General features: G+C 36.5%; 1 protein-coding gene and 1 long non-coding RNA gene across 2 annotated transcripts in view; one reads left to right on the top strand and one right to left on the bottom strand.

Moving 5' to 3' along the window:
• The window catches only part of LOC138698817 (uncharacterized), a 503,531-nt gene that overhangs the window by 271,569 nt on the left and 207,470 nt on the right, over positions 1 to 24,492 (top strand). The gene's annotated exons all lie outside the window — the stretch shown is intronic.
• On the bottom strand, positions 439 to 7,129 carry LOC138698816 (valine-rich protein-like). The gene is made up of 2 exons (XM_069825037.1): positions 6,880 to 7,129; positions 439 to 2,143 (listed from the first exon to the last, which is right to left on the bottom strand). The coding sequence occupies exons 1-2, from the start codon at positions 6,895 to 6,897 to the stop codon at positions 1,469 to 1,471; spliced, it is 693 nt and encodes a 230-aa protein (XP_069681138.1). The 5' UTR covers positions 6,898 to 7,129; the 3' UTR covers positions 439 to 1,468.

The raw sequence follows: 24,492 nt of genomic DNA, 5'->3' as shown, positions 1-24,492 counted from the left end.
CTGTTGTTTCTATTGAGATTTAGACTTACGTATTTCAATTAAGCTGAACTGATACCTCGTTCAAATAATATAGGCCTAATGCTCTTCGAAAGATCAATTCATTATCTCAAAGTGAAAATTATGTTTGAAAATTTGTAATTGCTATGAATTTAATTATTTAAGTAGAAGCTGCCTCCATTAATACTATTGAGTGGGTTTTGTCGTAAGAAATATGAATGCTAATTTTTAAGTAGAATGCAGAATTCATTTTCATACTCAAAAGTAATCCAGATATAAAAAGAAAACATATTTGTAAAAAAGTGTTCAATACATGTACACTTTGTGAGATTGTTATGGAATATAATTGTTTATGTGTGAGTTAGTGGAGTTAGTGAGATAGTGCGTAAACCAAATAGTTACGAAATAGATTAGGTTGTATATGGTAAATAAAACTACGGATGACATAAATATTCTTTATTGTACGCTCACATAAACAAAATAAATTGTATATGCAAATACATGGAGGTTGAAAGATGAAAATGTCAAATAGAAATCGACTGTGGAATTCAACAATTTTATTAGTAATCCCAACATGACATTCCTATGCAGCCATCAGGTATGATGTTGAGGGCGTCTGATGTAGCTAGAACTCTGTCGAATGTTCGATAGGAACGTAAATGATTAAAAGTCTGTTTTGTGTACTATCTATGTAGCAAGTGGGGGAATATTGCATAAAGTATACTGAACTGTTACTATCCTATAACCCTATAAAATTACAAATAAAGATTATCGAAAGAATATGAAATTAAAAGAAAATCAAGAAAAAGAATTGATATTTGTCGAAAAGCGAAGATTTTCTTTTTTCATAGGCAGGTACATGAATTTTGATCAATGGCCCAAATGACCTTCCTTAGGAGTAACACGTTCAAACTATAAATCGCTTTTTGTTTTAAACGTTACCCTTGGAGCGATATGGAAAATAGGTCTAAGTTACAGCAGGAGAAATGGTGTAATGCAGTCGCAAAATTGAGATATTCCAAGAAGTCCTGCCTCAAATACCGTCTTTCGACTAGCCGGTATTTGACTCCATATTTCCTGCGTGGAAAGCCAATGCTTCCAATATATCTTCGAAGAAAGAAGTTTATATTTTCGCCTGGTATGTTGTTCTGAAGACACATTTGTAAGTAGTGAATTTCAATCTGATTGATCCAACTCGACACGAAAGTGAAGGCTGTAGTAAAAGAAGGAGTTTGCAATTTCTTTCATATCTATAACAGTAAAGCGATATGAATGAAACTGAAAGACTAACATTTTTAACTATGGATTTTGTGCTATTACTCGTACATCACGGTGAGAGAGCTGCTGACTTTTACGATCCTACACTGACATCGAAGACCAGAGTTCTGTTTACGACAGACAGAGATTGGAAATCATGTACCATGCCAGGCGGTTCAGCATAATTTTATTATTCTGCAGTCGCTGATAATACTTAGTAGCCGTCCAAACCACCATGGTGATGATGATAGTGATCATTGATGAGTACAGGCTTCTCAACAATGACTGGCTTCTCAACTGGCACTGGCACGGGCTTGGATACTGGCACAGGGTATGGCTGTGGCACCTCGACTCCCACAGGCTGTGGCACTGCGACCTTCACAGGAACGTGCACAGGGTAGGGCACCGGCCTCTCTACAGTGTAAGGCACCTTCTTCTCGACCACCACTGGGTAGGGCTTTGGCACGTGGACAGGGTAGGGTCGGTGGACAGGGATGGGAATCGGTATCTTGACGGGGACAGGCACTTTTTTTATGACCTCGACGGGGTAGGGCTGTGGCACAACGTACGGCACCTTCTTGGTGACGGTGATGGTCTTGATGGGTTCGTGATGGTGCAGGTGATGAAAGTCGTATTCGTAACCGGCGAGGTGGTGGTCCAAGCCGTACCCGTACCCATATCCCCCATATCCGTGGTATCCAAATCCATCGCCGTATCCATAACCCAATTCCAAAAGTCCTCGTTTTGGCTTGTTGCTGCCGCCCTTCTCTTCTGATTTACTGTCGGTTGCGACTGAAGATTTTTCTTGTTTTTCATCCACTGAATCTTTTGAAGGAGTTGCATCTTCAGCGAGAGTGAAGACAGCAAATGCAAGAAGCAGTGAGAGGGTCTGAAACCAAAATTAAGATTTTGTTGTCAAACACAGACGGTAGCACAGCATTTTTCAACCTTTTTCAAAATGTGACATAGTAAAGTTGTAATATAAAATCCTGCGACACACTCATAAAATATAAGCCAGTGTTCCTAACTATGGAAGGAATTTATTTTCATAACAACAAGTAAAATACGATATTTTTTTGAGGTTGGTCTATAGTGAAACTTGTGGGGGACAAGTTCGCAGTTGGGATTTATCTAGAGGTTCTCCCGTTTCCCCATATTAGACATTTATACCATTCCGTTAACATTTCTCCATTCTGTCATCATTTCTTAACATTTTCCAAAGTCCCGAACGCTGGCTGGCCTAGGGACAAGTGGTGTTGCCTGCTAGGAACCTGAGTACGCAGCCAAACTTAGTGTGGTCAGCCGGTGTGGGTTGGGAATGCGCCTAGCTTGAGGGTCAGTGCAATAGTTCTAATAAGGCCACAGTGCTTGGTCGTTGTGCTTTCCTCCCTTAAATTCAAATGCAGTTCAATTTAAGATTAGTACGATAGTCTGACTTTACTGTCCTGGAAAATCTGGCAGCGTGTCAGTCATTCTCTTCTCTGTCTATAACACGGTCCGTCCCAGAAATCTGTGGAGTAGAAAGACGAAACAAGACCTCTGCGCAAGTGATATGTGGGAGGGCTAGGGCCAATGACTGCTATGGGAGGAGGCATTTCTTGAACCCTAGATCATATATATAACAGATAGCTCATCTCTATGTTAAAATCGGTAGTACTTTGAAGAGAACAACCGCCAGGATCGCCACCCGTCCGCCGTAAACGAACACGAGATGGCAGTACAGTCGCTAATGCAATTCAAATGGGAGTTATGACGTGACTCCTTATGTAAAAACTAGATGGCAGCATAGTAAACCTGACAAAAGTTGTTACCGTCAAAGCCTACAAGGCTGAGCAATCTGGGTACCTATATATGATCTGGGCTTTAACGAAGCGAGCAATCGCTTGCAGGAGGGAATAGTTTCTATCTGAACTCTACCTTCTACCACGAGTATCTTACCCCTTAGCGGACTCGAGTTGATGCTGCCCGCAATACACTCCGGCACAGACTCCGCCCCCATATGCGCGAAGTTACTCCACAGATATCTGGGACGGACCATAGACTGTGTTTACTGAATGTTGACTTGTCCCGCGTGTGCTGAAAATTGACTCTGGTGGACTCGCTTTTTTACTAATTTCACTAGATTTATTTTTCCAGTTTTGCTACGACAAGCTTTACCATTTTCATTTTCTCGCGTCACACCAGTTGAAAATGGCACACCAGTTGAAAATGGCTGCATGTCAATATGTACTGTAGTCTACGTAATGGTTGAGAATCACTGATGTAAGCATTTCTATGGCACGACAGTATAATTTCCGTTCCACAGAATCGTTTTATTTTTCTATTAGTGTAGGTCCAATATAGACGTTACACACCAAAAATGTTCATTGTGCGTACAGTGGAAACAAAGTATACTTTTTTTACATGACATATTCACATTGTTTTTCCTTCAAAATTTATCATCACTGCACTGATACTGTGTAAGGCCCGACCACTCATTCAATCAATATCGGAAACTTACTGTCGGAACACCCGGTGCGTGCGCGGGACAATGTCGCGGTCAGGCCGTATCATTCATCACAGCAGCTGAAGTTGACGTTCTGCGGTGATGTCTAGTTTAAGGGGACAACAATCGGAACGTTTGAAATTAAAAGCAAATGGGATTTGCGCGTTAACTGGCTTGCATACCATTCAGAGGGCAGCAAATTGCTTTCCTAAATTGTGACGCTTCATTAGATAAATAATGTTACCGTATCACCGGGATGATTCCGCTCATCACAGCGTCGATTAGCACTGCTTCTCGCGTCTCCTGCAATTAAGGGTTTAATTGTTTACTTGGTGGTCGACTTCACTAGCTGCAAATCAGTGCTACAGCGGCACAACTAAAGTTGTCTTCGAAATATTCTACCTTGATTTTCAAGGGAAATGAACAAAAATATTTTAAAAAATCAGGCGTCGATGATTTGAAGCTGCTTCCTATTCACGAAAAACGAAGAAGGGAAGAACGAATGAATTTAATAAGCTGTTTCTTTTGTAATAATGCTTTGAACTGCAATGTAGGTTCATTGCTGCCTTCACATAAGGCCGCCATCGGTCCCTGTCCTGTGCAAGATTAATCCATTCTCTATCATCATATCCCACCTCCCTCAAATCCATTTTAATATTATCTTCCCATCTACGTCTCGGCCTCCCCAAAGGTCTTTTTCACTCTGGCCTCCCAACTAACACTCTATATGCATTTCTGGATTCGCCCATACGTGCTACATGCCCTGCGCCTTTCAAACGTCTGGATTTAATGTTCCTAATTATGTCAGGTGAAGAATACAATGCGTGCAGTTCTGCGTTATGTAACTTTCTCCATTCTCCTGTAACTTCATCCCTCTTAGCCCCAAATATTTTCCTAAGCACCTAATTCTCAAACATCCTTAACCTATGTTCCTCTCTCAAAGTGAGAGTCCATGTTTCACAACCATACAAAACAACCGGTAATATAACTGTTTTATAAATTCTAACTTTCAGATTTTTTGACAGCATACTGGATGATAAAAGCTTCTCAACCGAATAATAACAGGCATTTCCCATATTTATTCTGTGTTTAATTTCCTCCCGAGTATCATTTATATCTGTTACTGTTGCTCCCAGATATTTTAACTTCTCCACTCTTCAAAAGATAAATTTCCAATTTTTATATTTCCATTTCGTACAATATACCCGTCACGAGACATAATCATATACTTTGTCTTTTCGGGATTTACTTCCAAACTATCTCTTTACTTGCTTCCAGTAAAATTCCCGTGTTTTCCCTAATCGTTTGTGGATTTTCTCCTAACACATTCACATCATCCGCATAGACAAGCAGCTGATGTAACCCGTTCAATTCCAAACCCTCTCTGTTATCCTGGACTTTCCTAATGACATACTCTAGAGCAAAGTTAAAAAGTAATGATAATAATAATTATTATTATTATTATTATTATTATTATTATTATTATTATTATTATTATAAATGGGTTTAATAATAATATGATGCACATCTGTTACTTAGCAATACGTCCAGCGAAACACGTAAACAGAAAATCAAGAAAATTAGCACGAGTCTAAAATGTCAGTAATACTTAATTCGAGTTGTCAATGAGCAAGCAGCCGAGTTAGACGTGATTGACCGCGAGCCTGGTAACTTAGCAAAGTGCAGTAGTATACGGAAGCCATTTCATAGTGAGTAATAAGTGAGGTGAAAATCTGTGAACAATGGATACCACAAGTCTAAAGGAGACCATTGATATTATTAACAGAAAACTGGAAGATCTACAAAAGGAAAACAGCCTATTAAAAAACGTGATATATTTAGAAGAAGAGAAAAGGAGGAACAACCTAATCTTCTTTGGTATTGAAGAACAGGTGAAAGAACAGTCTTGGTACACGTATGAAATGATAGTGAATGTGTGCTGGGAGTGTTTAGGCATTGACATCGGAAATGGACAAGTGAAAGAGGTGTGTAGAATGGGTCATGGGGAAAATAGGTACATCTTGGTCAGACTAGCAAACTGGATAATTAAAGAGAAGATCGTGGATTGTAAGAAAGCTTTGGAAGACTCGAGTATTAGTAGGCCTAGATGAAGATTTTTTAATACGAGGTGAGATGTAGAAGGGAAGTGTTAGTGCCGTGCTATTTGATGTTAAATTTTGTTTGGAAAACTTGAATGCATTGAAAAATGGAGAGAATGTTGATGAAAGAAAAATAATAGAAATAAAGGAGAAAGTAAGAGGGATTGTTAATAATAGTGCAATGAATAGAAAAGGTAAAGTTGCGGTAGACATGAGAGCAGTGACACAGGAGATTGCGATGGAAGGATGTCGTAAGAAATCATCGTCAGCAAATTCCACTCAGGTGGTGATGATGAAGATGATGATTATTATTATTATAATGCACAATAGTACTGTAATTATGGTAATGAATGTAAATAAAACAATACTGGGACGGAATGTCGGGTGGATTGAGACTAACTCAATACGCATCTCTTGAAGATTATTAACATTTAGGCTACATTTTCATGAACTCCATAAACCCAGTGATTATGATAGTGATAGTGGCGGTAATAATAAGTTGTAATGATAATATTGATAATAATAATAAATAAGAAAAATTAATAATAATAATAATAATAATAATAACAATAATAATAATACTCTCTTAATAAGTATATCTAAAAATTGTTTGAAGAATGAAAAGAAGTTTCTTATTTCTAATGGAATAACGCAGGAAACAATTTTGGGAGAAAAAATTACAAAATTAAAAAATCTTAGGTATCCCAACAATTGTAGAATGGGAACGAATTATTATTAAAATTATAGTATCATACGCAAATTGTAGCAAAAGTCTAATTTTAATTTTTAGTGAAAAAAATAATTTATAACAAAAAAATAATAACAAAATGGAAATTAAAATCTTGTCATTATGAATATAGGCTATCACATAAATATAGCCTATAAAGATAAACATAAAATTCTATAAGTATTATATCATATGGACACGCTTTAAGATTAATTAAATTTTTACATGTATGAAGAGCGGAATCTTTGTGACCATATCCGCGACGGCTGAGCATAAAACTCTAAATTAAATGCGTGGGGCGATATATCACTTACACAGACGAGGAACTTCATATTGCTGCCGTGATGTCACTTCTTGCAAGCCTGCAGTCGCACTGGATGCCGCTTTCAGGACTCAACTGTCTTTTATATTAATGCCTGCGTGTCTTGGCTTCCATAAAACTGTTGAAAAATGTCCTGCAATATACAGGATTCCTCCCCTCCGCCATTGTGTGGCCCGCAAGAAATCCGTCGCAGCACAATGCTGCCGATTTTGTAACAGAGTGGCAATCTGGGTCAATGACAGGCGTGAAATAACTCTAGGTAGAGGTGAGATTTTCGCTTTCTCATGCTATTGATATGAATAATATTGTGTAATTATATCGCCTGAAATAGTCTATCATAAAAACATCGTTCATCATTTTCATCTCCATCTTAACACTATTCATGCAATGTACGTACGATTATCTACCGGTCGGAGTCCGACCATTTTTGTAATGAGTATACTGTAAATAGAGATGGGAACGATATATCGATTTTTACCCAATAACGATATTTTCGTTTCGATATAGCGATATATCGATATCGAAATTTTGATTCAATATATCATATAATATATCCGTTTTCTCCCAAATTTATCGATTTTTTTTTTGTGGGATTATCATTATCAACAACAACAAAATCCACATTAGGCAACTCCGATAATTCCCGAGAGATGGCGCTACTGAAGGTGGATATGTAGGGCTCTGAGTTCTGCAGTCACAACTGGTCTACGTCTATGTTCATGATACAAACGGAGTGAGCTATAGAAATTCAGCTCTCCTTGGCAACGGTTTGGTTGTGAATTGTTTTGTATCTTTCTGACGGGAAATAAAAACTGTTCTTGAGTTTCACTTACTCAGTATATTGCATTTTAGCTACAATATTGGAATAAACGTATGATCAGCGTTACTTACTATATATTGGAATTTTGCTTGATCTCGAGTAATCCCTGCGAAACTGAGAGCATTTTCCACCACTGCAAACCATAGATCTGGATCGTCCTTGTAGAATGGAGGAGGCTTCTCAATACATTGTGCACACACAACGACTCTGTCACCACTACTAGTTGGTAAAGAACTTTGCTCTGTATCTTCGTGCGTGTTCATATCACGTCGGGGTCACCAATATTGTAGCTAAAATACAATATACTGAGTACGTGAAACTCAAGAACAGTTTTTATTTCCCGTTAGAAAGATACAAAACAATTCACAGCATAGCCTAACCGTTGCCAAGGATAGCTGAATTTCCATAGCCCACTCCGTTTGTATCATGAACATAGACGTAGGCCAGTTGTGACTGCAGAACTCAGAGCCCTACAGATAGTTACATAATTGTGCAACCTCACTCAGTGTCCTCTTCTAATTGGCTGGATTGGAATTCGAATACACAACTGTTTAATATGCAGTACCAAATTCAAACTGCAGCGTGTGCGAACGTAAGACAGACGGTAGGTTTATCCACTACAGTTTTAATATTGTTATTAATGTTCTCCAAGACAGAAGAACAACTCCCACCCTGAAAGGGAACCGTCTGACCTCAAAATGGGTATCAAAACTTTTATTTAAATATTCTGAATGGAAAGAGAAACAAGGATTTAATACCGATGTGACATTTCTTCACGTCTATGATATCTATGCACAACCTAGTGTTGACATTCTCTTTTCTTATATCTTTTATTACATAAAAATTCAATCCCTATAATCATCACCATTGTTGTTTGGAATGTTGGAATGTAACAATAACTTGCAATGGGAACTTACTATAGAAGGATTATATCAAATCAACTGTGAAATTTGTTAAAACTTGTAACATTCTAGTACAGTTTACTTACATTGAAAAATAATTACAAGTTCTGTTTACTTACATTTTAAAAATGATTATGTTGTTAGGTAGAAAAAAGCATTATATCTGTGTCCTGGATTCAATCCTATGTAAAATTAGAATAATTGAATCATGTTCCAATATCAAATACTCAACCATGTAGAGTTGACTTAATTCTTTCCCACTATATCATTTAAGCTCCCTTGCCTGCACCATAATTTTGATTTAGGTTAGGACCTACATCATATGGTATTGAAAATGTATTGTTTATTGTTACAATTTTACAGTTATGTTTTTGACTGTTATGATGTTAATTTCAATGATAAAAAGGAATATTAAAATTTAAGTAATTTTATTGTAATACAGTAAATGTAAGCAAAAAAAAAAAAAGCAATTTGCTTACGGAATAGCGATATATCGATAATCTTTCGATATATCGATATATTTTCTGCGATATATATCGTTTATCGAAATTAGTTTGCAATATATTGCAATATCAATATATCGGTATTTAATTTATTTCCTTCATCACTAACTGTAAATATGTAAACAAATGAAAAATCCATAAAAAATAAACACCGGAAAGGAACTTTTATCGGAAATTGAAACGGAAAAAAGATGTAAAGAGTTAATGTTCCGTTGGCAAAACAACAATGGGGGAATAAAAGAGAAAACTGAAGAAGCTGAATATGGAAACACGCAATCCATTAAATATACCGATTTAAAATCTCGTATGGTTTTAGAATTTAAAATAATAATTAGAAAATAGTTGTGAATTGAAATCATAAGAAAATTATCTCGAATTCGTATTTTATGAAATTGGTTTATAATTTTACTCTTTATCACATGAGTTAATGTTAAGGAAACGAGCGAACCAAATTGTTTTGTGCATCGTTATTCCGGTATAATAATTAATAAAAACGAAATAGCTAAATAATATTATAAAATTTCTAATCAGTTACTCTGAAACAAAAGCCTGAATATACTCCTCACGCCATTGTTTGTTTCATTGAATTTATTGACATTATTGCTAAATATTATATTTAGAACAAGTTTATAAAGCAGAATTGGGTTTAATTCATTAAAAAAAGTCCTTTAATAAGTATGAAAGAGAGCACGATAATTAATTTATTAAGAAAACACTCATGTCAGTTTTAAAATTTCTACAATTCATCCAAAATCTTTGCATTTTAAATTACATAAACATGCCTGCAATACTATTTTCTTTAGAAAATGTGTTGTCATTAGAGCTAATAATTTTGAAATTATATTTATAAATATATGTTATATTGACGTCACTAAAAAGGGTCCTTGTAACAATGTTTTCAACATTTTTAGTTCATGTGCTTTGTGTGGATTGTGGCATTGCATGGGACAGGAACATGGATATTACGATGAAGAGAAGAGAGGAGACTAGAAGCACTTGAAATATGGATATGGAGAAGAATGGAACGTGTGAAGTGAACAGACAGAATAAGAAATGAAGCTGTTTTGGGAAGAGTGGTTGAAGAAAGAATGATGCTGAAACTGATCAGGAAGAGGAAAAGGAATTGGTTGGGTCACTGGGTGAAAAGAAATTGCCTACTGAATGAGGCGCTGAATGGAATGGTGACCGGGAGAAGAGTTCGGGGCAGAAGAAGATATTAGATGATACTCGACATTAAGATGTATGGATCATATGAGGAGACAAAGAGGAAGGCAAAAAATAGGAAAGATTAGAGAAAGTTAGGTTTGTAGTGAAAGACCTGCCCTTGGGCAGAACATTGAATGAATGAATGGGCTCAAATGCTTGAAAATAGTTGTGGGAATATAAATTAATTAGCTTTTTGAGCTAAGTCTAAATGAAGATTCACAATAAAATGTTAGTGGATTTTCTTAATGTTTCACTGTTATTTCGCAATAGTGTCCCCTTAAATAGTTCGAGAGTAAGAAAACGAAAGAAATTTCAGAAAAAGTGGTTCTGGGATATCTATTGCGACAGACCTGTTGTTTAAATTTTACAATTCATTCAGTGGGTAGTTTTTTTCATCATACCTATCAAAACAGGTCACTTGATTAAATTTTACATTTCATTTATACGTTTAATCTCTCAAGACTGTGGGATCCTACCAATGTTACAGAATAAGCTTAGAATGTTATTAGATATGAGCTAAATATGTTTATTATACTTATTCTTGCATGTAATATAGTGTTCCCTATTAATTATTTCTTGTCCCTTAATGACTTTTCTTAAGATTTATTCTTATTTGTAATGTTGTTTCAATAACTATCTATACGTTATTTTTCTGTATTATTACATATTCTATATTACAGGTAGCCTAAGTTTTCAAATTGTACACCTACTGTTTCATTATTATTAGCATCTGTAGCATGCATCATAGATTTTTTTTTATTTTATTGGGTTATTTTACGACGCTGTATCAACATCTCACGTTATTTAGCGTCTGAATGATATGAAGGTGATAATGTCGGTGAAATGAGTACGGGGTCCAGCACCGATAGTTCCCAGCATTTGCTTGTATTGGGTTGAGGTAAAACCCCGGAAAAACCTCAACCAGATAAAGGCTGGTTCACAATAAACCGGAAACGAGAATCGGAACGAAAACGAAAACGGTAAAATTGTTAAAAATGTATACATTTAAATGTGAGCAATTCACAATTACGAAAAGCTTGCCGGAGCCCGAGATCGGAAACGGAGAGTTGGCCAAATTTCAACTTTGGCGTTCACGTTTCCGATCACAGCCCACTAGATTCATTCTATTGCCATCTAAGAGCTATTTTGTCGTCGTATATTTTGTAGCAAGAAGACCGTGGCATAACCTATGCATTATTTTGTTCTGTCCTGTGCATCATGGAGCAAGTTTTATTTGATGATTCTAATATTGAGTGTTGAGGAAAATCCTCACGTTTACGATAAGCGGCGCGCCTCATATAAAGATGAGAAAATGAAGGAGAATACGTGGCTTTCAATAGCTGCATCTTTGAACACCGATCGGAAGCGAATCATATTTTATTACTGTATTGGTTGTATTACACACTACATATTCACGCTTCAATTCAATAACTACTGTTGTGTTCATTTTTGTTCTATTACAAATGTTTCTTCTCTAATTATTTTACGTTATGGTAGACTTAAAATAGGTTGTGATAATAAAGATGCATGGGCATATTTATAGTACCGTACCTAATGAAATGTTTCAGTTGAAATTTCGAAGTTGGTTAACCTGTGTTTATGTTGGCTGCCTTGTACTCATGAGAGAACTCCATTGGTCAATTATTCACAAATAACATCAGAATGCGTAATATCGACTTTACATATCGTTATTGACATACATATCGATATGCATAGTCGTCTACGTTCTCGGTTTATTGTGAATCAAAAATTTTCATATTCACGTCCTCTGCTTCTCGTTTTCATTCTGGTTCTCGTTCCCAGTTTATTGTAAACCAGCCTTAACTTGCTCTGACCGGGATTCGAACCCGGGCCACCTGGTTTCGCGGCCAGACGTACAGACCGTTACTCCACAGGTGTGAAATACATCATAGATAATTTCATTTTATGTTAGAATTACAGAAACATATATTGCACGAAAGACAGTGTATACCCGGCGCAGTGGAATGTAGAATAATGTAAACATTCAAGCAAGGTCACATCCTCTTTACCTTCTCGTGTGATTGGTCCGCAGTGGGAGAGAACAGACTGCGGCTTGTTCAGATTTTGGAGCTATCCATTGCGCCTATTGTACACCAGTTCGAGTAATGGTGAAGTGGAAGAGAAAGCTTGGTGGCCTTAACTTCAAACTAATAAATAAATCTAATTCTAATTTAATTTTAATGTTCGGAAGTAAGATTGCGTTATTGATTAATAAAACATGTATTTTCGTTTAGAAATTATTTCTTGTGGCCTAGCATTATTGTATATACAAGCTAGTTAATGATGTAATTGTTGCTATGGCAATTTTTTTGTTACATACATGTCATAAATTTCCATGGTGGCAGGATTTTTCGTTGCCGAACTTCTAGAACGGTCCCAAACCTTACTCAGCCTCTTATCAAATTGGATACCGTATATTTCTCTGGAGTGAAAAGACGGTCGGAGCGTGTGTCGACTACATAACCTCATCTTGATGCGGAGATTACTAAACCAACAAGCTCTATCTTCATGCCCCCCATGCTTCTTCACGTCGTCTAAAGGGATTACTTTATACTGCCACTTCAGAAACTTAATTCATTATTATAAGACTAGCAAAGCGTTAGAAGTTCTATGTAAACATAACTAGAGTTGTTGGAAACACCATTTGAGTTTAGAAATCTCGAAAAAGTTTTAGTACTAGGCAGAATTATAAGCGTGATGTAAATTATCTATTGTGAATATTATGTTAAAATTTGTTCAGTATCTTGAAAATTGTTCGTGCAGTGTTATATGGTTGTGTTATTGAGCTTATGAAACACCTGGGTGAAATAATCTCTTTTGTATGTGGGTTCTCACATTCAAGCACAAAGTTTGCCAGTGACACTGAGACATTTCAACACTTTCAGAGTAAATATGAGGTCTGTAACTCAAGAGTTGCAAAACTTTATACAGTCTATTCTCTTAAAGTTTAGGCATTTCTTTAAATAATCGGTGCCACGCATTAAAAATTCGTATGACCTGCCAAGTTCTTACTCAATCGTTTTCTTACAAGTAGTAAACTTATCTTTCCCGTTTGGTGTCTGTTAAAATTTGTTTTGAAATTAAGTATTCAACATTCTCTAGATTCCAATTCAGAATGTTAAGTATGAAGAAATCTAAGAAATTTATATAATAAGCAGATAATAATAGTAGTAGTAATAATAATAATAATAATAATAACAATAACAATAATCTTTAATTTGTTTATTCGTACTGTATAGTTATTGAAAAACTACTTATCGTTATTGAGCAAGAAGTTCATTGTCGATATTGTTTCCCTCTATGGTACTCATTGCTTAAATGCTTGTGGCATTACATTTTTCGGCTTCCTGATGGAAGTGAAACCAGAGATACGATCTCGTGACCGTGGTGAATTGAGGTGCCCGGCACATCGGCACATTGCAGACCCTGGGCGGAAGTCCAAGTCAGGTGTAGCTAAATATTTAGACATACAGGAAGACGCTCCGCAAACTTGCGCATTCAGCTGTCTTCGTTGTCACAATAGCGGAGCTTCCGCCGTTGCGTCCAGTCCACGTGCCTCAGTGTCGCAACGGCAGCACCAAAGTAAAAGTTTGGGCTTACAAGAAAAATGGTTCGTTCACAGACATGTCACAAAATTGTATGCTGGTGAATGAGTATGCTGTCCAATTCATAGCACTATAATTGTTCTTCATTTCATTTATTATGTTCTATATACAGTATATCTTGCATAAGCATTATAGCTTTGAGATGTGGAACAAGTGAAAAATATAGAGTATATAGAATGCAGATTAGTTCAATATACAAGGCCCGGGCTCAAATCCTGGTTAAGATAAATTACCTGCATAAGTTTTTGTTCGGGTTTTCCCTCAACCCATTAAGACCAAATGCTGGGTAATTTTCGGCACTGGACCCTGGACTCACTTAGCCTTAGCCGCACAATAGTAGAATGGAACAGCTTACCTGCGGCAATCTTTCAGGGTGGTCCTCTCAAAATCAATACATTTAAGGAAAGGTTGAGAAGATTGGATTGAAAATGTGATTGTAGGTGCAGTGTAATTATCTAAGTTGTGTCACTTAATTATGTTGATATGTAATTAAGTTGATATGTAATTAATTAAGGTGTTATGTAATTACTTAAGTTGGTAATAATTGTGTGTAATAGAAGTACTTATAAGTTAGGTTTACTTTTGCTTATTGTAGGCGTTATTATAGCATAGTTTTATTTATAGTCCTAGGTTTATTGCATATGTTTATTTATAGTTACAACTACATTTACGTTTATTTTATTTGTTATTGCTGTAATTATCGTAAATTTGATTAATATAATTATTGTGATATTATTACTGTATATTATATGTCACTGCCACCGGGTGCATACCCAATTGTAGTGTTAATAAATAAATAAATAAATAAGTAAATAAATAAATACATACATACATTGATTGATTGATTGATTGATTCATTCATTCATTCATTCATTCATTCATTCATTCATTCATTCCATTTCATTCAGGTAATCAGAACAGTTAATACAGCGTCGTAAAATAAATCAATTAAAAATTTCAGTTTACAAGCATAAACATTTTCATTCATCAGCTGAGTATGCAGAAATGTTGTTAATTCTGTTCTGAATCTTTCCGCTTGGCGCTTCAAAGCCTCAAGAAAATTGGGCAGAGCATTGAAGACTTTATCACATGAATAGCTGAACTCTTTTATAGAACAGCTGAGACTAAGGGAGGATATGTGGAAATCAGATTCGTGTCTTCTATTAAAATTATGAATGTTTTGGTTAATATTAAATGTATATTAGATTTTACCATAAAATATATTGCTCAAAAAATTAGCGGAACAACATTTGAAATTAATTTTTATTGAACAATGAAAACATAGAATGTTACTCTTAGTACAGCATGAACTTCAGACACTATTTTATAACAAATTACTTTCCATGGCCATTTACAACAAGTTGTGATCAACAATGGTCATCTTACTCGATACTGCACAAAACAGAGTGAGAAATCTGTTTCTTTATTCTAACAATCACTGGTCCTCACGATCTCTACATAGATTTAGTACCTTACGTGGCCTCCATGAGCATGGATTTCATATTACTACCTTACGTGGCCTCCATGAGCATGGATTTCATATTAGTACCTTACGTGGCCTCCATGAGCATGAATTTTATATTAGTACCTTACGTTGCCTCCATGAGCATGAATTTTATATTAGTACCTTACGTGGCCTCCATGAGCATGCATTTTATATTAGCACCTTACGTGGCCTCCATGAGCATGAATTTTATATTAGTACCTTACGTGGCCTCCATGAGCATGGATTTCATATTAGTACCTTACGTGGCCTCCATGAGCATGAATTTTATATTAGTACCTTACGTTGCTTCCATGAGCATGAATTTTATATTAGTACCTTACGTGGCCTCCATGAGCATGAATTTTATATTAGTACCTTACGTGACCTCCATGAGCATGAATTTTATATTAGTACCTTACATGGCCTCCATGAGCATGAATTTTATATTAGTACCTTACGTGACCTCCATGAGCATGAATTTTATATTAGTACCTTACGTGGCCTCCATGAGCATGAATTTTATATTAGCACCTTACGTGGCCTCCATGAGCATGAATTTTATATTAGTACCTTACGTGGCCTCCATGAGCATGAATTTTATATTAGTACCTTACGTGGCCTCCATGAGCATGAATTTTATATTAGTACCTTACGTGGCCTCCATAAGCATGAATTTTATATTAGCACCTTACGTGACCTCCATGAGCATGAATTTTATATTAGCACCTTACGTGGTCTCCATGAGCATGAATTTTATATTAGTACCTTACGTGGCCTCCATGAGCATGAATTTTATATTAGTACCTTACGTGACCTCCATGAGCATGAATTTTATATTAGCACCTTACGTGGCCTCCATGAGCATGAATTTTATTAATGTTGTTTCTGCATTCCACACACAGCCTGTTCACGCTCGTTTGAATTCTCTATTTTAGAAACAATCTATTGTTGCAGAGCCCCTACGGCTATTGCGCGCACTACAACATTGCCACAAACAACGTTTTGAGTTTCTGCTTCTGCTCTTTCCGGAATCACAGCTGTATAATCTGAAATGTAAAGTTGTAGACTTTCAAAATGTTGGAGTCTCATTGTGGACAGGACACGGTGTAATATGTCATCACTCATCATTAATCAGCATAAGCAGTGGTATTGAATTTTACATCTCATTTGATGCAAGATCTGAACTTTCCGCAAAGACTTTTCCGGTATGGTACCGGTATTAAAAATACTGGTAATAATTTAATAAACCATCTTCCTTTCTAACTCTTGTATCAACATGAAATAAGTACTAATGTTAATTTTGCCTTTAGTTTTTCCTGTGAAAAGTCTGCTTAAGCGTACTAGTTTATCTAAAATTAAATTGTTCAAATTTCCTCTCTTACTGTGCATGCTATCATGCCTTGGGAAAGTACACGAAGAAAATGTAAATATATATTTTAAACAATCGTGCGAAAAGTACTACTTTTAACACTAGTGAGAGAAGTATTTTGACACCGACTTTCAACTGTATGCTTCTATTGTCAATTGTTTCCAACCAGGTGTCAACTGCAAGCAATCGCAACCGATCAATAAAGCGGTTCAAAATAACGCTGGACCTACTTAAAAATTAACGTTTTTTTAAAAGAACATACACAAACGAAATGCATTGCTTTAACAACTACTTCGTTCTTAATCATAATGTTTTACTACTGGTAGTACACTTGCTAGAATTTACGGGAAATAAATTAGGGTTTTAAACGTCATCTGAATGAGTGGGAAGAATTTTTTCGCTGTACTTGTGCTTTGAACATTTTATTATCTTACTCCATTCCATAAACCTTTTGTATGATATACATATTGCTTCCTTGAGTTTTATTTTGCTGGTAATAATTCCAGTGTTATTCTCTTCCTGCAGCTTCTTTATTTTTTTTTTCGAGTCACTTTCACAATTGAAGGCCGAAATTGGCAAACATCTCAAGTCCATTTAAGTAAATTGTTAAGGAGAGCAAGAAAACTACTGGGCTTGCAATATAATGATATCGAAATAATTATTTCTATGATTAAAAAAACATTGTTTAGAATCAGACTTAGGATATTCTTTTTTGCAGGATGGTAGTTTATACAAAGCACAACGTATGCCAGCTAAAAAAGTCAAATTCGATAAATTTTGAACTTGGGATGTTTGTCAATTCAGGTCTTCAATCAGTCATTTTGAAACGCGAGTTGAAACTTGTCATAATGCTTAATATATTACCGACAGATGGCGTTCAATGCAACACTACTCTTGTCGATCAATACTCCGTACGGCAGCTTATAAATTTGTTGCTAAGTTTCATGTTCAGTGATTTCAACTATAATATATGAACACGTTATTAAATTATTTAATGCATTTATAAATGCTGAACTGCAGTGTTAAAGAATACTGTACGCTACACGTGTTAAAAGTATTTTTTTTTATTTTGTTCGCCGGTTTGCTATATTCTGCATACGGGCTCATTTCGTAAACATTCCTATTCACAGATGATTTTTAATACTTAGTTATTACTTTGAACACAACATTTTGAGATGATTTATTTGATTATAAAAATTTGATCAAACGTAGAATATTCAGCCATAAAACCAGTTTGATGATCTCCAATGGCTTCTTCGGAATATGGTTCTAATTTCTTTCGTATCAGTTTTGTGAATATTTTATAGGGTGAAATATCTATAGTACTAAATATAAATCATTCACTGCACGAAGGAGATGACTTGTAGAGGAAAGCGTACAAGTTATAATGATTTTTTTAACCCTCTGTAGATGTCCTGGAATAACGGCAATGAGTATTGACTCTTCACGTTGCTGAATTCAGCCCGCAGAGCTGATTGGCTTTCCTGATACAAAGCGTTTTCAAAGTGAGGCAGCAGGAGTACTCCAGCTGGTTTCACACAAAGGGACCGGGTGTCGATCCCCCGTAGAGTTACAAGCAGTTATCCCAACTTTTGGTTAGCTCTAACAATGACTTTTGGAAACGAGAGGGATTATTCTAATGACGGATCGAACAGGCTCTCTCACGCCTTCTGCTTAACGGCTCGAGTTCATTACGGGAACACGATCTCAATCCTGTGCGGTTATACCCAGTCTTTCAATATAAACTAATAAAATAGTAATAATCAGAAATATCCACAGTTGGGGGACAGTGTAGCGCATTGTGCTACAAATGCTGGAGTCTAAAGTTCAATTCCTGGTGAGGAAAAATGAAATTTATCTACATAAATCAGTACTTGTCCTCTGATTGAGATTCTGACTGGTATGTACGTAAATCTACTATATTACTATCAAAGAGTACATCACACTTCACGATATGTGTCAGAGGAAGAACAATAATTTGTATGCATCTTTGTTTCTTTCTGCTTGTCAACAGTGCAGTTTTGAACTTCCGACCACGAGCGTTTGCTCATACGCGGGTAAATTATTTATTTTATATTTCTGTTTTTGTTTAAATATTTGACACGTAATAATTTTAATTCATTTTTGTTTCTATTATATTTAATATATATGTTTGTAGTTTCCTTATTGTAATAATTGTAATTGTAATATATTTGAATAATTTGAAGGGAAAAATTGTTCCGGGGCCGGGTATCGATCCCGGAATCCTTCGCTTAGCGCACGAATGCTCTACCGATTGAGCTACCCAGGAACTATACACGACACCGACGCAATTCTTCCCTTTATATCCACACAATTCAAATGAGCTGGCAAGACGCCAGAAACCCAACTTTGAGTGCACACAATATTCCCTCTACATCTTCAGTTACCTAGGACAGTGGATTCATTATCATCTTGCAGGTTAAAATAAAATAAAGAAAACATGCCAGAAAAGTAATAAATTTTACTACTGACAATTAATTTAATCCCAACTTTTCCCAAGATCCTGGTGTGATACAGAATAACCTATTGCAGATTTGGATTGATCACATTTCAAATGTGTGTTACATTATAACAGATCTCAAAGTTCGCGCAATGATTAGGAGATTAAAATTTGTTGCCAAGTGTTTTTAAGAGGATGAAATGAGACGATCTGCGAGGAAAAACCACGAAGTTCATTTTAAACTTTTGTTTCCATGGTACTGCAGGATGAACTGGTAATATCGGAGTGAGACAGGTGACCAACAAGCTTGGAGTTCACATAAACATTTACTCTCAGCACCAAATTCCATTGCAAGAACTCGCGTCCATATATATTATTTAACTGTTTCTTCTCTCATTTTCCCTTTTTCCATTAATTTATTCATGGTACCACTAGTGACGTCAGAGTAAACCTTTCATGTCGAAGCGTTACAATTATTCGCATTTGTACCTCGAACACAGACTTTTCACGTTAAAATACTGTCATTTGTCACTCTCTCTCTTTTCCTTACAGACTTTTCACTAATGTAACTAGTTCTTGTGAGACACAGGTCCCAGGTGTGTTACCTTTAGAAAGAGAAACTTCATGTGACTGAAATTCAACATTGACGATGATGTGATATTATGGTTATAAAGGTTGAGGTGAAGAAGGTTACAATTTATAGTATTTTTTTATACTAGACAGATGAAATGTCAATTAAAATGAATGGAGGAATGGTGAAATGTCAGTATAAACAGAAGTGCTTGAAGAAAAATATCACTGACATAAATTACGGAGTTCTCGTTTTTGTGGAGAATCTTCAGAAGATTGAACTATGACGGTCCAGATAATATCTCTCTCTTTATAAGAACCAAGTTAATTCAATTTATATCAATCTGCAGCAAGTGTGCTATTGTCGACCAATTTCATCTCCAGTGAGTTGTTATTGTATCCGATGTGTGAAATAAGAGGAAACGCGTTTCTATGACAACATTCGCGGATGGGAGTGACGCTGGGAAAAGAAAACACGTGACAGTCGCACTTATAAAGCCGTCGCGTTGGATTCCGAAACAAGTGAATCACCGCCAGCTGTTGCGGCTCTTGAGTACTCAACATTTAAGTTTAAGCAAACATTTGAATATCAGCAACATAAGAAAATGCCACGAAAAGGTTGCGGTTAAATGTTTCTGATTTTTAGTCATACAGACTTATGTATTTTTACAATAATCCTACAAGCTGCAGTGCAGCGAGAACAAGAAAATGGACAATTGTCAAAATCCTTCTTTCACCGAGTCTATTCGTACTAAGAAGAAGTCACCACATATCTCCCTGGCGCAACGTATAGAGAGGAAAATTGCTGAAGGAGACATTCGCAACGCTGTTCGTATATTATCATCCGATATGGGGATAGCTGAATACAATCAACTTACTTACGAAGAATTATTATCAAAACACCCACCTCCTTCTCGACCATCTACTTTTCCTGATGCTCCTGTTACTGCTGCTAATCACCCATCTTTTTCTGAATCTGATGTCCTACACGCCATTAGAAGTTTCCCTCAAGGATCTGCTTCTGGTATTGATGGTCTGCGACCTCAGCATCTAGTTGATTTAGTGTCCATTTCAGCTGGTGACTCTGGTAAAAAGCTCCTGTCATCCATAACTAATCTCTGCAATTTTTTGTCTCAAGGTAAATTAAATGATAATGTACGTACAAATTTCTTTGGTGCCTCTTTGCTTGCAGTTAATAAACCTGGCGGTGGCATACGCCCAATCGCAATAGGTAATACTTTCAGGCGCCTTGTTTCTAAAATTATTTGTCACGCTATTAAGATTGAAAGTGGTCATATTTTTCGACCTCATCAACTAGGATTTGGTTCTCCTAAAGGTTGTGAATCTGTTATACACTCTGTACGATCCTTCTTACATACTTATGATAACTCAGATAAAATTCTATTGAAGATAGCTTTTAAGAACGCATTTAACAGCATTGAACGTGATATCATGTTAGACTCTTTTTTAGAAAAATTCACCAGCTTTTACCCTTTTGTTTGGCAGTCTTATAGATATTCGTCCAATCTATTTTTTAATTCCAAAATTATTTTATCACAAACAGGCTGTCAGCAGGGAGACCCTTTAGGGCCTTTACTCTTCAGTCTTACAGTCCACTCCCTCATCCAAAAATTAACTAGTGACTTAAATCTCTTTTATTTGGATGATGGGACTTTAGCTGGAGATTCCCATGATGTTCTTTGTGATCTACAGAAAATCATTCATCTTGGGTCCGAACTTGGTCTTGAGATTAATCCTAATAAATGTGAAATTTATTTTTGTTCTCCTATTAACCCAAATATTTTATCTTCTTTCCAGAATATTGCTCCTGGCATTAAAACTGTCACAAAGTCAAATCTGTCCGTCCTGGGTTCTCCCATCTTTTTAGATTCTGTTGATGAAATAGCTACTCAAAAATTGGAGCTCCTGAAAACTCTGTTTGGTCGTCTTGAACATTTTCACCCCCAAGTCTCTTATTTCATTGTCAAAAATTGCCTATTAATCCCTAAATTCACTTATTTTTTAAGAACTACACCCTTATTTCTTTTTCCTACTTTTCTCCAGCAGGCAGATGATTTATTAAAGCAGTCTTTACAATCTATTTTAAATACTTCTTTTGACAACAACAGTTGGGTACAGGCTTCTCTCCCAATTAAATTAGGAGGCCTCGGTATTCGTACACTTACTGATATTTGTATACCAGCTTTTTTATCTTCAGTCTTTGGCGTTATTGACTTCATCAAATTTATTTTCCCTATTTACAGTGATGCTGTCGACATTTGCTATGTTCCTGAAGCCTTAAATAAGTGGTACGAAAAAACGAATAACTTTGCTCCTCCCCAGAATCCAGCCATTCAAAAAGCCTGGGATGAGATTATTGCAGGTCAAATACTTGATTCTCTTATATCCTCTTTCACATCTGACAAGGACATCGCTCGTATTAAAGCTCTCCAAGAGAAGGAATCTGGATCTTGGCTCCATGCTCTGCCTTCCTCCTATGTTGGTACCTTGATGGACGGTAAATCTTTCCAAATCGCTACTGCATTGCGTCTGGGCTGCAAAATTTGCCATGTACACCAATGTATATGCGGAGAGACTGGGATTCCTTTGGACATCATGCCTTAAGCTGTGCCAGAAGTAAAGGCCGCCGTCCTAGGCATTCTGCTATTAATAACATCATTAGTAGATCTTTAACCTCCTGTGACATTCCAACTCTTCTTGAACCATCTGGTATTAGCCGGTCGGATGGTAAACGACCTGACGGCTTGACATTAATTCCTTGGTCCAAAGGTAAATCACTCATCTGGGATTTTACATGTGTAGATACATTAGCCCTTTCTCATTTAAAATCTTCTGTCAATTGTGCCGGATCTGCTGCTGAATCCGCTTATCATGCTAAACGACGCAAATATGAACATTTAACATCAAATTACATCTTCGTCGCTTTTGCAGTTGAGACCTTTGGTCCGTGGTGTAGAGACGCTAAAGATCTACTCACCCAAATTGGTACACGCCTACTGTCCCGTACCGGCGATCCTAGATGTATCAATTTCCTTCGTCAACGCATTGGAATAGCAGTTCAGCGAGGGAATGCTGCCTCCATCCTGGGATCATTTCCTAACTCTATTTCGTTAGAAGAGATCTTTCTCATTTAATGTGTAGCGTACCTGCTTGAGCACGGGTAGAAAGTTCACAAGAACAAAACTTCCACGAAGAAAGGAGAGAGGATGTCCGATCTTTAATGAAGCCATGGTCGAGAATATCCACAAGGCGAGGTGCTCCCCATCGGCAACATGAAGATCAACTCTATGTCTGAGTTACGACGGCTGGCCGGCGTCAAGAGCATGGGCGATGCGGAATGCCCCACGCTGCTGGACATCGAGATCTGCAGCGAGCAGGACGACCCCAGGCAGCGCCCCAACTTCGGCGTCAAGTGCAAGATCTTCGAACTGGACGCTTGCCAAGGCATCGGAAAGGTGTGTCTGGTGTACCTTCACAAGAGCGAGTGCGAATCCGATCTAAAACGAGAGGACCCCAAGATCTGGCTGCTGGACAGAAGTTTCGAGTGGCACTACCTGGCTGCAGACTTCACGCAGTACTTCCGCATGATGCTGGTACACCAGGGTCTCCCCCAGTGGCAGTTCAAATTCACGCCCATGGACCATTATTATGAAATTAGTTTACAATGTTATACTTATCGCATGAGCTAATATATGAAGAAACAGTAAAATAAAAACTGTTAAGAACTTAGTGAAAAATTAAGGGTGCTATTTATAGACATTTCATATATTAATCGAAGATGTATTTAATAAAATATTCATTTATGTGTAAGACTTATCGTCCCTAGCCGGGAAAAACTGTGTAAGACAGAAAAGGGGGAAATTGTTGCATTGGGAGGAAAATACTATTCCTAGCTGAGATTAGCAGTAGGCCTATATGAGCAAACAGCTTTCTTTTTTCTCAGTAGGAGACAGTTTGCACGCTGGTGCATGTGAATTGTTGTATGAAAATTGAAAAGAAATTAACATTTAGAAAGTGATACAGGTGCAAAGTCGCGCGAGGTGCGGAGCAAAGGTCTCAAAATCTGAACTGTCCCGATTATGGCGGGAAGTTCTGAATAACAGCAGTATAAGAGTAAATTAGAAAGTGTGTTTCTTCTTCTGTACGTTCAATATTATTCGATACTGTTAGCTAAGTGAATAGTTCATTACAGCTATCAAACGAGGCCTACATGATAGCGCTATCGAATATTAAATGTAAATACATATTTTATACCTGAACAGACAGCATTGTCACCAGTATAACGAGACAGCCCTTAAAATATTCGTAACTAGTCTACTCCGAATTGGAGTAGATCGACTGAGAATATTGCATTCAAGAGCACAGCTGTAGTAGCCTACATATGAGTATCCAACAGGGATTTAACTTGGAAGTTTTCCAACACTGGTGAAATATAGAGATCACGACATTTCGAAAGGATGGTCAAATGGATTTAGTTACTTGTAATGGCCATAATAAGATAATGATAAAAAAAATGTATGTAATTAGTTGTCTGGCATATCAATTGCTGTACATATTACTGTACTTATTTTTTTCTATTATGACTTATGAGTCTCTTACAATTGAATAAAATACAAGCCTTAATAAATTACAAATATAGCA

The sequence above is a fragment of the Periplaneta americana genome, chromosome 4, assembly GCF_040183065.1.
Source record: "Periplaneta americana isolate PAMFEO1 chromosome 4, P.americana_PAMFEO1_priV1, whole genome shotgun sequence".
NCBI classification, from domain to species: domain Eukaryota; kingdom Metazoa; phylum Arthropoda; class Insecta; order Blattodea; family Blattidae; genus Periplaneta; species Periplaneta americana.
This window is presented reverse-complemented; position numbering and strand designations above follow the sequence as displayed.